This window comes from Oncorhynchus kisutch, linkage group LG29, assembly GCF_002021735.2.
Source record: "Oncorhynchus kisutch isolate 150728-3 linkage group LG29, Okis_V2, whole genome shotgun sequence".
NCBI classification, from domain to species: Eukaryota; Metazoa; Chordata; class Actinopteri; order Salmoniformes; family Salmonidae; genus Oncorhynchus; species Oncorhynchus kisutch.
Window position 1 is genome coordinate 43,394,082 of NC_034202.2, and position 14,964 is coordinate 43,409,045.

Below are 14,964 nucleotides of genomic sequence, written 5' to 3' on the forward strand. Positions count from 1 at the left end.
AAGGGATGTGGTTACTATTACTGATGTGGAGCACTGAGTCCTTAAAGGGATGTGGTTACTATTACTGATATGAAACACTGAGTCCTTAAAGGGATGTGGTTACTATTACTGATGTGGAGCACTGAGTCCTTAAAGGGATGTGGTTACTATTACTGATATGAAACACTGAGTCCTTAAAGGGATGTGGTTACTATTACTGATGTGGAGCACTGAGTCCTTAAAGGGATGTGGTTACTATTACTGATATGAAACACTGAGTCCTTAAAGGGATGTGTTTACTATTACTGATCCGTGTGTCCTGGTTCCCAAACTTTTTCACTTCTGCCGCCCTTCCAGCACCAGGAAACAACAATGCAGTTTTAAAGCAAATTTTCTTGCAATTTTATAAATGTTCCATTGTCTAATGTGTATTCATGTGATATTTGAGTGACTCAAACATCACATCAAACTCTATGGGCCCCCCAAAAAAACCTTGCTTAAAAAAAACCTCTTTAAGGTATGCAATAAGTGACTTGACAAGAGGAAACCTGATGATGCAACAACCAATTTCGATAGTGTACCTCGTGCATTCTACCAGTATAACTTTCAAAGAGTACGGTGAAAAGCTGGATTGAGTTCTTTAAAATTAAAACCCGGGGGGGGGGCGCGCCCCACAGTTTGGGAACCACTGCACTAAAACATATGAAAGAAGCTCAGAGTTGAGAAGAAAATAGAGTAGTTGATAGTTGATGGGGCCTCTCTAGAATTAGAATCAGAAAACTTTATTGACTTCTTCTGTATCGCTCAAGTCTTCCTTCCTCTTCCTCTCCATGCCTGTCAGAATGGTTAACTACTCTACCATCCGTCTGTCTCTTAATCTTTAGCTGAACGGTCTTCACCAGACCTGAACACTATGGCATGGTAGATGGACTTCAGCCAATCAGAATGGACCTTATGTCTGCTGAACCAATTAGGGCTGAGTGTCACACATACAGCAGCTGGGAGAGGAGAGGAGAAGAGGTGTCAGAGGGGGGGACAGGAGAGGAGAGGATGGGAGTGGAGGAGAGGAGAGGATGGGAGAGGAGAGGAGATGAGAGGAGAGGAGATGAGAGGAGAGGAGAGGAGAGGAGAGGAGAGGAGAGGAGAGGAGAGGAGAGGAGAGGAGAGGAGAGGAGAGGAGAGGAGAGGAGAGGAGAGGAGAGGAGAGGAGAGGAGAGGAGAGGAGAGGAGAGGAGAGGAGAGGAGAGGAGAGGAGAGGAGAGGAGAGGAGAGGAGAGGAGAGGAGAGGAGAGGAGGAAAGGTGTCACAGGGGACAGAGGAGAGAAGAGGAAGAGAAGAATGGAAAGAGAAAGGAGAGAAAGAGGAGAAGAGAGGAGAGTAAGAGAAGAGGAATGAAGGTGTACTGTCTTCAAATCAGTCTCTGATGGAAGCATTAGCAACTAAGAACATTCTATAGCTCACGGATTATACATACTGGGTCAGAAGAGGTGAGGAGAGGATGGGAGAGAGGAGAGGATGAGAGGAAGGAGAGAGGAGAGGATGGGAGGAAGGAGAGAGGAGAGGATGGGAGGAAGGAGAGAGGAGAGGATGGGAGGAAGGAGAGAGGAGAGGATGGGAGGAAGGAGAGAGGAGAGGGATGGATGAGAAAGAGAGAAATGAGATGGAAAATGAGAGGACAGAAGATTGGAGCAGAAGTGTCAGATAGGAGTGGAAGCTGAGAAGAGAGGATTTGAAAGTGTCTTTTACGAGTCTCTAAAGAAACCGACGGAAGCATTAGTAGATCATGGGTCATACAAGTTGATATTTAAACCAGCGTAGCGGATGTGAGTAAGAGTCACACTCTCGTGATGAGGTAGCTCTGCCTGTCCTGCCTCTGAGATCAGGGTCAACCTTCTTGGGTTTCTCCCCATACGAAATCACATTAAATTGTCTAAACTGTTGTGAGGATCTTTCTTAGCCAATTCAGTCAATATATTTCTGTCAGTCATTTTTGTATCGTTGTTTTTCCGCTACTGTAAAGAGGGAGGCGATGGATCCAGAGGTAAATATCATGTTTCTGGATGGTTCCACAGGTAAATATCATGTTTCTGGATGGTTCCACAGGTAAATATCTTGTTTCTGGATGGTTCCACAGGTAAATATCATGTTTCTGGATGGTTCCACAGGTAAATATCTTGTTTCTGGATGGTTCCACAGGTAAATATCATGTTTCTGGATGGTTCCACAGGTAAATATCATGTTTCTGGATGGTTCCACGGGTAAATATCATGTTTCTGGATGGTTCAACAGGTAAATATCATGTTTCTGGATGGTTCCACAGGTAAATATCATGTTTCTGGATGGTTCCACAGGTAAATATCTTGTTTCTGGATGGTTCCACAGGTAAATATCATGTTTCTGGATGGTTCCACAGGTAAATATCATGTTTCTGGATGGTTCCACAGGTAAATATCTTGTTTCTGGATGGTTCCACAGGTAAATATCTTGTTTCTGGATGGTTCCACAGGTAAATATCATGTTTCTGGATGGTTCCACAGGTAAATATCATGTTTCTGGATGGTTCCACAGGTAAATATCATGTTTCTGGATGGTTCCACAGGTAAATATCTTGTTTCTGGATGGTTCCACAGGTAAATATCATGTTTCTGGGTGGTTCCAGAGGGGTAAATATCATGTTTCTGGATGGTTCCAGAGGGGTAAATATCATGTTTCTGGATGGTTCCACAGGTAAATATCATGTTTCTGGATGGTTCCACAGGTAATATCATGTTTCTGGATGGTTCCACAGGTAAATATCTTGTTTCTGGATGGTTCCACAGGTAAATATCATGTTTCTGGATGGTTTCCACAGGTAAATATCATGTTTCTGGATGGTTCCACAGGTAAATATCATGTTTCTGGATGGCTCCACAGGTAAATATCTTGTTTCTGGATGGTTCCACAGGTAAATATCATGTTTCTGGGTGGTTCCAGAGGGGTAAATATCATGTTTCTGGATGGTTCCAGAGGGGTAAATATCATGTTTCTGGATGGTTCCACAGGTAAATATCATGTTTCTGGATGGTTCCACAGGTAAATATCATGTTTCTGGATGGTTCCACAGGTAAATATCATGTTTCTGGATGGTTCCACAGGTAACTATCATGTTTCTGGATGGTTCCACAGGTAAATATCATGTTTCTGGATGGTTCCACAGGTAAATATCATGTTTCTGGATGGTTCCACAGGTAAATATCATGTTTCTGGATGGTTCCACAGGTAAATATCTTGTTTCTGGATGGTTCCACAGGTAAATATGATGTTTCTGGATGGTTCCACAGGTAAATATCATGTTTCTGGATGGTTCCACAGGTAAATATCATGTTTCCGGATGGTTCCACAGGTAAATATCATGTTTCCGGATGGTTCCACAGATAAATATCATGTTTCTGGATGGTTCCACAGGGGTAAATGCCATTTTTCTGGATGGTTCATGAGGACTTGGAGGTATACAACGAAGGGCACTAGCGATCACTAGAAATCACAACTCATTTCAGCAGTCTTTAGCCAGAATTAGAATGACTTGTATGGACTTTGAACCACTGACCGTGGCAATTTGACTGGTAAACCAATCATTGTACTAATTATAATTATATGGCCAGGGTCTGGCTGAGGACCACCTGTGGTTTCCACCCTCCATTCAGGAACTGCTGCCCTATTTTGTGCTAAACACTATACCACATCCCAAAATGCCACCCTATTCCCTATATAGTGCACTACTTTAGACCAGAGCCCTATGGCACCCTATTCCCTATATAGTGCACTACTTTAGACCAGAGCCCTATGGCACCCTATTCCCTATATATAGTGCACAACTTTAGACCAGAGCCCTATGGCACCCTATTCCCTATATATAGTGCACAACTTTAGACCAGAACCCTATGGCACCCTATTCCCTATATATAGTGCACTACTTTAGACCAGAGCCCTATGGTACCCTATTCCCTATATATATATACTACACTACTTTAGACGAGAGCCCTATGGTACCCTATTCCCTATATATAGTGCACTACTTTAGACCAGAGCCCTATGGTACCCTATTCCCTATATAGTGCACTACTTTAGACCAGAGCCCTATGGCACCCTATTCCCTATATAGTGCACTACTTTAGACCAAAGCCCTATGCCAACCTATTCCCTATATAGTGCACTACTTTAGACCAGAGCCCTATGGCACCCTATTCCCTATATAGTGCTCTACTTTAGACCAGAAACATCTGTCCAGTGGTAGTACAGGGTAATATAGTATATATAATATTGTATATATAGTATATATAATATAGTAATATAGTATATATAATATAGTAATATAGGACTGGGTTACACAGAGGTCCGTCCCAGATATCTCCCCGGCCCCTCTCTCTTTCCCCAATAGTCGATGACTCCTCCCTCCTCTTCAATTCCTCCCCTACCTCCTCTTCCTCCTCCTCTTCATCTCCTCCTCCTCCTTCTTCTCTTCCCCCTCCTCTTAATCTCCTCCTCCTCCTCCTCTTCCCCTTCCTCTTGCTCTCCTCCTCCTCCTCCTCCTCCTCTTAATCTCCTCCTCCTCCTCCTCTTCCCCCTCCTCTTGCTCTCATCCTCCTCTTCCTCTTCCTCCTTCTCTTCCTCTCCTACCCTCCTCCTCCTCCTCCTCCTCCTCTCTCTCTTCCTTCTCTTCCTCCTCTTTATCTTCATCTTCCTCTCCACCCTTCCTCCTCCTCCTCCTGCTCCTCCTCCTCTCTTCCCCATCCTCTTCCTCTCCCCCTCCTCCTCCTCCTCCTCTTCCTACTCCTCACCCTCTCCCTCCTCCTCTCCCTCCTCCACCTCTTCCCCATCCTCTTCCTCTCCCCCTCCTCCTCCTCCTCTTCCTACTCCTCACCCTCTCCCTCCTCCACCTCTTCCCTCTCCTCCCCTCCTCTTCCTCTTCCTCTCTTCCTACTCCTCACCCTCTCCCTCCTCCTCTCCCTCCTCTGCCTCCTCCTCCCCCTCTTCCTCTTCCTCCTCCTCCTCCCCACATCTCTGCCCAAAACAACACACCTCTGCGATGACATCATCCCTCTCTGTTATTCTAGCCTCATAAAGAGTTAATAGCAGCAGCATCCAGTCTGCACCACTCATATTAGTGCGTGAGTGTGTGAGTGTGTGTGAGAGCATGCATGCGTGTGTGTCTGTGTGAGTGTTTGAGTATGCATGCGTGTGTGTCTGTCTGTGTGAGTGTGTGAGCATGCATGCGTGTGTGAGTGTGTGAGCATGCGTGTGTGTGTGTCTGTGTGAGTGTGTGAGCATGCATGTATGTGTGTGTGCGTGTGTGTGTGTGTGTGTGTGAGCATGCATGCGTGTGTGTGTGTGTCTGTATGTGTGAGTGTGTGAGCATGCATGCGTGTGTGTGTGTGTGTGTGTGTGTGAGTGTGTGAGCATGCATGTGTGTTTGTGTGAGTGTGTGTGAGTGTGTGAGCATGCACGTGTGTCTGTGTGAGTGAGTGTGTGTGAGTGTGTGAGCAGGCAAGCATTTGTGCGTGTGTGTGTGTGTGTGTGTGTGTGAGCTTGCATGTGTGTCTGTGTGAGTGAGTGTGTGTGAGTGTGTGAGCATGTGTGTGTGCGTGTGTGTGAGTCTGTGTGAGTGTGACAGGCAGTCACTATGAATAAACCTGTGGTTGTTATTGACAGAGAGGTTTTCCTCATCTCATAAAAGCTGTGATCTCATCATTGGAACTCTCTCATATTTCAATATCAACAACAGCCTAGAGATACGGAGGGAAAACACACACACCATCACAAATCACTGAGATGTTGGACTGTGTGTGTGTGTGTGTGTGTGTGTGTGTGTGTGTGTGTGTGTGTGTGTGTGTGTGTGTGTGTGTGTGTGTGTGTGTTAGTGTGTGAGTGTGAGTGTGAGTGTGTGTGTGTGTGTCTGTGTGTGTGTGTGTGTGTGTGTCTGTGTATGTCTGTGTGTGAGTGTGAGTGTGAGTGTGTGTGAGTGTGAGTGTGTGTGTGTGTTACTGTGTGTGTGCGTGAGCATGTGTGTGCGTGTGCGTGTGCGTGTGCGTGAGCATGTGTGTGAGTGTGTGTGTGTGTGTGTGTGTGTGTGTGTGCGTGAGCGTGTGTGTGTGTGTGTGTGTGTGTGTGTGTGTGAGTGTGTGTATGTGAGCGTGCGTGTGTGTGTGTGTGTGTGTGTGTGTGTGTGTGTGTGTGCGTGCGTGCGTGTGTGTGTGTGTGAGTGTGTGTGTGTGTGATAAAGACAGAGGGCATTGCCACTATAAAACATACCGTTGCTATTCTGTTTTCCCCCTGTGACTCCTGAACAGAACACTATTCCCTAATTAGTGCACTACTTTTTTACCAGGGTGCCATAGGGTTCTTGTCTAAAGTAGTGCACTATATAGGGAACAGGGTGCCATAGGGGATTCCGCCTCGGACCATTGAAATCAGTAGGAAGTAGCCTAAAGAAGTGTTGTGCTGAGAAATGAAATAAGAACGGACTGAGAAATATTTCTCAGCCAACTTTCAGACAGACTGTGAGACCTTGCCAAAAAAATATGTTTTCAGATTGGTCCTACTTGGACAATTCAAATGAGAAGGAAGTAGGCTTAAGAACTGACTGAGAGATGTTTCTCAGCCAACTTTTAGGCAAGACTTCCAAATGACACCCTATTCACTAAAATAGTGTACTATATAGGGGATAGGGTGCCATAGGGCTCTGGTCTAAAGTAGTGCACTATATAGGGAATAGGGTGGCATAGGGCTCTGGTCTAAAGTAGTGCACTATATAGGGAATAGGGTGGCATAGGGCTCTGGTCTAAAATAGTGCACTATATAGGGAATAGGGCTCTGGTCTGTAGTAGTGTACTATATATGGAATAGGGTGCCATAGGGCTCTGGTCTAAAGTAGTGCACTATATAGGGAATAGGGTGCCATAGGGCTCTGGTCTAAAGTAGTGCACTATATAGGGGATAGGGTGCCATAGGACTCTGGTCTAAAGTAGTGCACTATATAGGGAATAGGGTGCCATAGGGTTCTGGTCTAAAGTAGTGCACTATGTAGGGAATAGGGTGCCATAGGACTCTGGTCTAAAGTAGTGCACTATATAGGGGATAGGGTGCCATAGGACTCTGGTGTAAACTAGTGCATTACATAGTGAATAGGGTGCCATAGGACTCTGGTCTAAAGTAGTGCACTATGTAGGGAACAGGGTGCCATAGGGGATTCCGCCTCGGACCATTGAAATCAGTAGGAAGTAGCCTAAAGAAGTGTTGTGCTGAGAAATGAAATAAGAACGGACTGAGAAATATTTCTCAGCCAACTTTCAGACAGACTGTGAGACCTTGCCAAAAAAAAATGTTTTCAGATTGGTCCTACTTGGACAATTCAAATGAGAAGGAAGTAGGCTTAAGAACTGACTGAGAGATGTTTCTCAGCCAACTTTTAGGCAAGACTTCCAAATGACACCCTATTCACTAAAATAGTGTACTATATAGGGGATAGGGTGCCATAGGGCTCTGGTCTAAAGTAGTGCACTATATAGGGAATAGGGTGGCATAGGGCTCTGGTCTAAAGTAGTGCACTATATAGGGAATAGGGTGGCATAGGGCTCTGGTCTGTAGTAGTGTACTATATATGGAATAGGGTGCCATAGGGCTCTGGTCTAAAGTAGTGCACTATATAGGGAATAGGGCTCTGGTCTAAAGTAGTGCACTATATAGGGAATAGGGCTCTGGTCTGTAGTAGTGTACTATATATGGAATAGGGTGCCATAGGGCTCTGGTCTAAAGTAGTGCACTATATAGGGAATAGGGTGCCATAGGGCTCTGGTCTAAAGTAGTGCACTTTATAGGGGATAGGGTGCCATAGGACTCTGGTCTAAAGTAGTGCACTATATAGGGAATAGGGTGCCATAGGGTTCTGGTCTAAAGTAGTGCACTATGTAGGGAATAGGGTGCCATAGGACTCTGGTCTAAAATAGTGCACTATATAGGGGATAGGGTGCCATAGGACTCTGGTGTAAACTAGTGCACTACATAGTGAATAGGGTGCCATAGGACTCTGGTCTAAAGTAGTGCACTATGTAGGGAAAAGGGTGCCATAGGACTCTGGTCTAAAGTAGTGCACCATGTAGGGGATAAGATAACATTTGAACCTCTTGTCAAAAGGAGGTTTTCAGGGTCTTTAAGTTTCCTTCTCCCTCATTCTGAAAGCCTCCAGATTTAAAACAGCTCTGGAGGGGGAGGGGGGGGGGGGTGTATGCGTTTTCTTTCGGCAGTAAGAACGTTGTGGAAATGACGTGTTATTTTAAGATAAGGACAGATTATGAGACTTACAAATTAGCATGAATTTAACTCTCAAGTTCGGTAGAGAAAAAAAGTTCAGAGAAAAGAGGATTTAATGTAGACTTTTGGATATTAGCTAGATGTTTTAATAGCTATACGGTTCACAGAAGTCCACTCTACACACACACACACACACACACACACACACATTTCAAAAACTTTCGGTTGAAGTTTTAAGCCGCCATTTCCTCCAGGAAGTGGAACATTAGCAGTGACATCATCCTGCGTGCTTCTGGGAGACGTTGAGTTTACAGCCTTCTGTGTGTGTGTGTCTCTAACTCTCTCCCTCTCTCGCCCCCCCCCCCCCCATCTCTCTTTGTGATCCTAAAATAGTTGCCAGGTGAGCTATGTATTCTGACATCTTATAGGTCAGAGCAGAAGGATACGGGAGGAAAACAATATTAGTCACACAGGAGGACAAATAATCAGTCAGTAGGGCACAGGATCAGTCAGGACACAGGATCAGTCTGGGCACAGGATCAGTCTGGACACAGGATCAGTCTGGACACATGATCAGTCAGGACACAGGATCAGTCTGGACACATGATCAGTCTGGACACAGGATCAGTCTGGACACAGGATCAGTCTGGGCACAGGATCAGTCTGGACACATGATCAGTCTGGACACAGGATCAGTCTGGACACAGGATCAGTCTGGGCACAGGATCAGTCTGGACACATGATCAGTCTGGACACATGATCAGTCTGGGCACATGATCAGTCTGGACACATGATCAGTCTGGACACAGGATCAGTCTGGACACAGGATCAGTCTGGGCACAGGATCAGTCTGGACACATGATCAGTCTGGGCACATGATCAGTCTGGACACATGATCAGTCTGGACACAGGATCAGTCTGGGCACAGGATCAGTCTGGACACATGATCAGTCTGGACACAGGATCAGTCTGGACACAGGATCAGTCTGGACACATGATCAGTCTGGACACAGGATCAGTCTGGACACAGGATCAGTCTGGACACATGATCAGTCTGGACACAGGATCAGTCTGGACACAGGATCAGTCAGGACACAGGATCAGTCTGGACACAGGATCAGTCTGGACACAGGATCAGTCTGGACACAGGATAAGTCTGGACACAGGATCAGTCTGGACACATGATCAGCCTGGACACAGGATCAGTCTGGACACAGGATCAGTCTGGACACATGATCAGTCTGGACACATGATCAGTCTGGACACAGGTTCAGTCTGGACACAGGTTCAGGACACAGGATCAGGACACATGATCAGTCAGGACAAAGAATCAGTCAGGACACAGGTTCAGGACACAGGTTCAGGACACAGGATCAGTCAGGACACATGATCAGTCTGGACACAGGTTCAGTCAGGTCACATGATCAGTCAGGACACAGGATCAGTCAGGACACAGGATCAGTCAGGACACAGGATCAGTCAGGACACCGGGGTGGTACCCAGGAAACACATATCACCAGATACAGCACATTCCCAATGGAAACACATATCACCAGATACAGCACATTCCCAATGGAAACACATATCACCAGATACAGCACATTCCCAATGGAAACACATATCACCAGATACAGCACATTCCCAATGGAAACACATATCACCAGATACAGCACATTCCCAATGGAAACTGTACAATGTCAACTCCAGGTGAAATGTAATTGGCCATTAGAAGTGAATGGAACTGTATGAAAGAGAGGCTAGTTCCAGTCAGTATCGTATGGGTATTTAGAAAAGTAGTCTTTGAAACCAGACCTGAGTGAGTGTGTTCACATGTGTGTGTGCGCTGGTGAGTTCGTTTCTGTGTGACTATGTGTGTACATGTGCAGCGTGTGTGAGTGTGTGTGTGTGTGTGTGTGTGCGCACAGCTGCAAGAGATATAGAAACATTGAAAGTTCAGTTTCACCAATGTGACGCTCGGCATGCGAACTGCTGGTGTCTCTGTTAAACATCATAAACTCTCCTAAAGTCAGTCCTCTATGACCGTTACTGTATTTACCAAGGATTTTTAAATATTTATTTTACCTTTATTTTACCTTTATTTAACTAGACAAGTCAGTTAAGAACAAATTCTTATTTTCAATGACGGCCTGGGAACAGTGGGGTTAACTGCCTGTTCAGGGGCAGAACGACAGATTTGTACCTTGTCAGCTCGGGGATTAGAACTTGCAAGCTTCCGGTTACTAGCCTCTACACTCTAACCACTAGGCTACCTGCCTCCTCTACACTCTAACCACTAGGCTACCCTGCCGCCCCTACACTCTAACCACTAGGCTACCCTGCCGCCTCTACACTCTAACCACTAGGCTACCCTGCCGCCTCTACACTCTAACCACTAGGCTACCCTGCCGCCTCTACACTCTAACCACTAGGCTACCCTGCCGCCTCTACACTCTAACCACTAGGCTACCTGCCACCTCTACACTCTAACCACTAGGCTACCCTGCCGCCTCTACACTCTAACCACTAGGCTACCTGCCACCTCTACACTCTAACCACTAGGCTACCCTGCCGCCTCTACACTCTAACCACTAGGCTACCTGCCACCTCTACACTCTAACCACTAGGCTACCCTGCCGCCTCTACACTCTAACCACTAGGCTACCTGCCACCTCTACACTCTAACCACTAGGCTACCCTGCCGCCTCTACACTCTAACCACTAGGCTACCCTGCCGCCTCTACACTCTAACCACTAGGCTACCCTGCCGCCTCTACACTCTAACCACTAGGCCACCTGCCGCCTCTACACTCTAACCACTAGGCTACCCTGCCGCCTCTACACTCTAACCACTAGGCTACCCTTCCACCTCTACACTCTAACCACTAGGCTACCCTGCCGCCTCTACACTCTAACCACTAGGCTACCCTGCCGCCCCTACACTCTAACCACTAGGCTACCTGCCGCCTCTACACTCTAACCACTAGGCTACCCTGCCGCCTCTACACTCTAACCACTAGGCTACCCTGCCGCCTCTACACACTAACCACTAGGCTACCCTGCCGCCTCTACACTCTAACCACTAGGCTACCCTGGGGCCTCTACACTCTAACCACTAGGCTACCCTGCCGCCTCTACACTCTAACCACTAGGCTACCTGCCGCCTCTACACTCTAACCACTAGGCTACCCTGCCGCCTCTACAGTCTAACCACTAGGCTACCCTGCCGCCTCTACACTCTAACCACTAGGCTACCCTGCCACCTCTACACTCTAACCACTAGGCTACCCTGCCGCCTCTACACTCTAACCACTAGGCTACCTGCCGCCTCTACACTCTAACCACTAGGCTACCCTGCCGCCTCTACAGTCTAACCACTAGGCTACCCTGCCTCCTCTACACTCTAACCACTAGGCTCCCCTGCCACCTCTACACTCTAACCACTAGGCTACCCTGCCACCTCTACACTCTAACCACTAGGCTACCCTGCCTCCTCTACACTCTAACCACTAGGCTACCCTGCCGCCCCTCCACTCTAACCACTAGGCTACCCTGCCGCCCCTCCACTCTAACCACTAGGCTACCCTGCCGCCTCTACACTCTAACCACTAGGCTACCTGCCGCCTCTACACTCTAACCACTAGGCTACCCTGCCGCCTCTACAGTCTAACCACTAGGCTACCCTGCCTCCTCTACACTCTAACCACTAGGCTCCCCTGCCACCTCTACACTCTAACCACTAGGCTACCCTGCCACCTCTACACTCTAACCACTAGGCTACCCTGCCTCCTCTACACTCTAACCACTAGGCTACCCTGCCGCCCCTCCACTCTAACCACTAGGCTACCCTGCCGCCTCTACACTCTAACCACTAGGCTACCCTGCCGCCTCTACACTCTAACCACTAGGCCACCTGCCGCCTCTACACTCTAACCACTAGGCTACCTGCCACCCCTACACTCTAACCACTAGGCTACCTGCCGCCTCTACACTCTAACCACTAGGCTACCTGCCACCCCTACACTCTAACCACTAGGCTACCCTGCCGCCTCTACACTCTAACCACTAGGCTACCTGCCGCCTCTACACTCTAACCACTAGGCTACCTGCCGCCCCTCCACTCTAACCACTAGGCTACCTGCCGCCCCTACACTCTAACCACTAGGCCACCTGCCGCCCCTACACTCTAACCACTAGGCTACCTGCCTCCTCTACACTCTAACCACTAGGATACCTGCCACCTCTACACTCTAACCACTAGGCTACCCTGCCTCCTCTACACTCTAACCACTAGGCTACCCTGCCGCCCCTCCACTCTAACCACTAGGCTACCCTGCCGCCTCTACACTCTAACCACTAGGCTACCCTGCCGCCTCTACACTCTAACCACTAGGCCACCTGCCGCCTCTACACTCTAACCACTAGGCTACCTGCCACCCCTACACTCTAACCACTAGGCTACCTGCCGCCTCTACACTCTAACCACTAGGCTCCTGCCACCCCTACACTCTAACCACTAGGCTACCCTGCCGCCTCTACAATCTAACCACTAGGCTACCTGCCGCCTCTACACTCTAACCACTAGGCTACCTGCCGCCTCTATACTCTAACCACTAGGCTACCTGCCACCTCTACACTCTAACCACTAGGCTACCTGCCGCCCCTCCACTCTAACCACTAGGCTACCTGCCGCCCCTACACTCTAACCACTAGTCCACCTGCCGCCCCTACACTCTAACCACTAGGCTACCTGCCTCCTCTACACTCTAACCACTAGGCTACCTGCCACCTCTACACTCTAACCACTAGGCTACCTGCCTCTAACCACTAGGCTACCCTTCCACCCCTACACTCTAACCACTAGGCTACCCTTCCGCCTCTACACTCTAACCACTAGGCTACCCTTCTATTACAATTCAAGTTATTTTCAATTTAGAACATTTAGAATTTGGTTTACTCTCTGAATTGTCTAGAATTGAAATGGAATTTACCTTAACCCTGGTATTTACTTTGGACATGTACCCCTCCAATGAACCTAAGACCGAATGAAAAGTTCTCTCAACACCTCTGAATTGATTCCCTCGTCCAGATTATTATTATTTTTTTGCATTTTCTAGACAGTTGGTAATGGGAGACCATTAGGAAGGGTGGCTCCATGGATTGAACCCTGGTTTCCTGTGGACAGTAGTCTAAGCATGCAGTCAGGGAGCATTACCACTAGACCACTGTGTCAGTCATGTGTATAGGTGGCAGGGAAGTCAGGCGCAGGAGAATCGAACTGAGTATTAAATAAACTAAACATACTCCAAACACTAAATGTAACATTGAATAAAGTGAGGACCCGTCTCGCACCAATACAAAAACCAACACAACACTGAATAACAAACAGTCTCTGACAAAGACATGAGGGGAAACAGAGAGTTAAATACACAACAGGTAATGAATGGGATGGAAACCAGGTGTAGGAAGCCAAGACAAAACCAATGGAAAATAAAAAATGGATCAATGATGGCTAGAAGACCGGTGACGTCGACCGCCGAGCACCGCCAGAACAAGGAGATGCTTCGGTAGAAGTCGTGACACACTGGCTCTGCACAGAACACAGCAAATAATTTTGTCCTTTTGATCTTATTCCACCTTTTTCATAACGTTCATGTAGCGACTGAAGGGGGTTCCGCCAACCCTGGGTTTGAACCGACAACCCTGTGGTTACAGGGACAGCCCACGCTCCTGTGTTGGCTCATCCGGAACCCTTTTTGCCATTCATAGTGGAGGTGGACGCATCCAAAGCTGGGATAGGAGCAGTGCTCTCTCAGCGCTCGGGTATGCCACTGAAGCTCCGCCCCTGTGCCTTAATTTCGAAGAAGCTCAGCCCGGCGGAGCGAAACTATGATGTGGGGGACCGGGAGCTGTTGGCTGTCATAAAAGTCTTGAAGGCAAGGAGATGTTGGCTTGAGGGGGCTAAACACCCTTTTCTCATCTGGACTGACCATCGCAATCTGGAGTACATCCGGGAGACGAGGAGACTGAACCCTCGCCAGGCAAGGTGGGCCATGTTTTTCACTCGTTTTGTGTTTATCCTCTCTTACAGACCAGGCTCCCAGAACGTTAAGGCAGACGCATTGTCCCGGCTTTATGACACAGAGGAGTGGTCCATGGATCCCACTCCCATTCACCCAGCTTCTTGTTTGGTGGCGCCGGTAGTGTGGGAGCTGGACGCGGACGTTGAGGGCATCCTCAGGACTTTAAACGGACCTCAAACCGTGGACCCGGGCTTCCAGCAGGGCAGGCGGAGGGGCAGGTTTCGGGTCGAGAGACAGACCCTGTCCCTTGGTGCGAACACCGGGGCCTCACTGCGGTGACGGTCTTCGCCAACTTTCTGGCGCAGAATGGCGCACTGAAGATGAACGTGGGCGGCCTCTCAGGTTTCCTACGTGCGCTGGAACAAATTGTCCACCGCAGTAGCCTCGGTCTGACTCTGATGCCAAGGAGCCAGAACCGGCTGATACCCTAATACACATTGAAAGGGAGAACGGTTAGTGGAGGAGTGGCGTAGCGAGTTCTGGGCCATCTCTGCCCAGGGCACAAACTTCACCCACTCCCCCGGCCGGTCCTGGCAATAAGACCGCGGAAACCTACCCACATCCTGGTTAACTCTCTCCACCTGCCCGTTACTCTCGGAGTGGAAACCCGAGGTAAGGC

The 14,964-nt window shown here is 48.1% G+C and overlaps 1 protein-coding gene across 1 annotated transcript in view; it reads left to right on the top strand.

The window, feature by feature from the left end:
* Positions 1 to 14,624, top strand: part of LOC116358267 (insoluble matrix shell protein 4-like) — a 35,104-nt gene extending 20,480 nt beyond the window's left edge. The window contains exon 3 of the mRNA XM_031809098.1: positions 14,443 to 14,624. Coding sequence (XP_031664958.1) covers positions 14,443 to 14,624 — 182 coding nt within the window. The remainder of the gene's footprint in view (positions 1 to 14,442) is intronic.
* Positions 14,625 to 14,964: the final 340 nt, after the last annotated feature.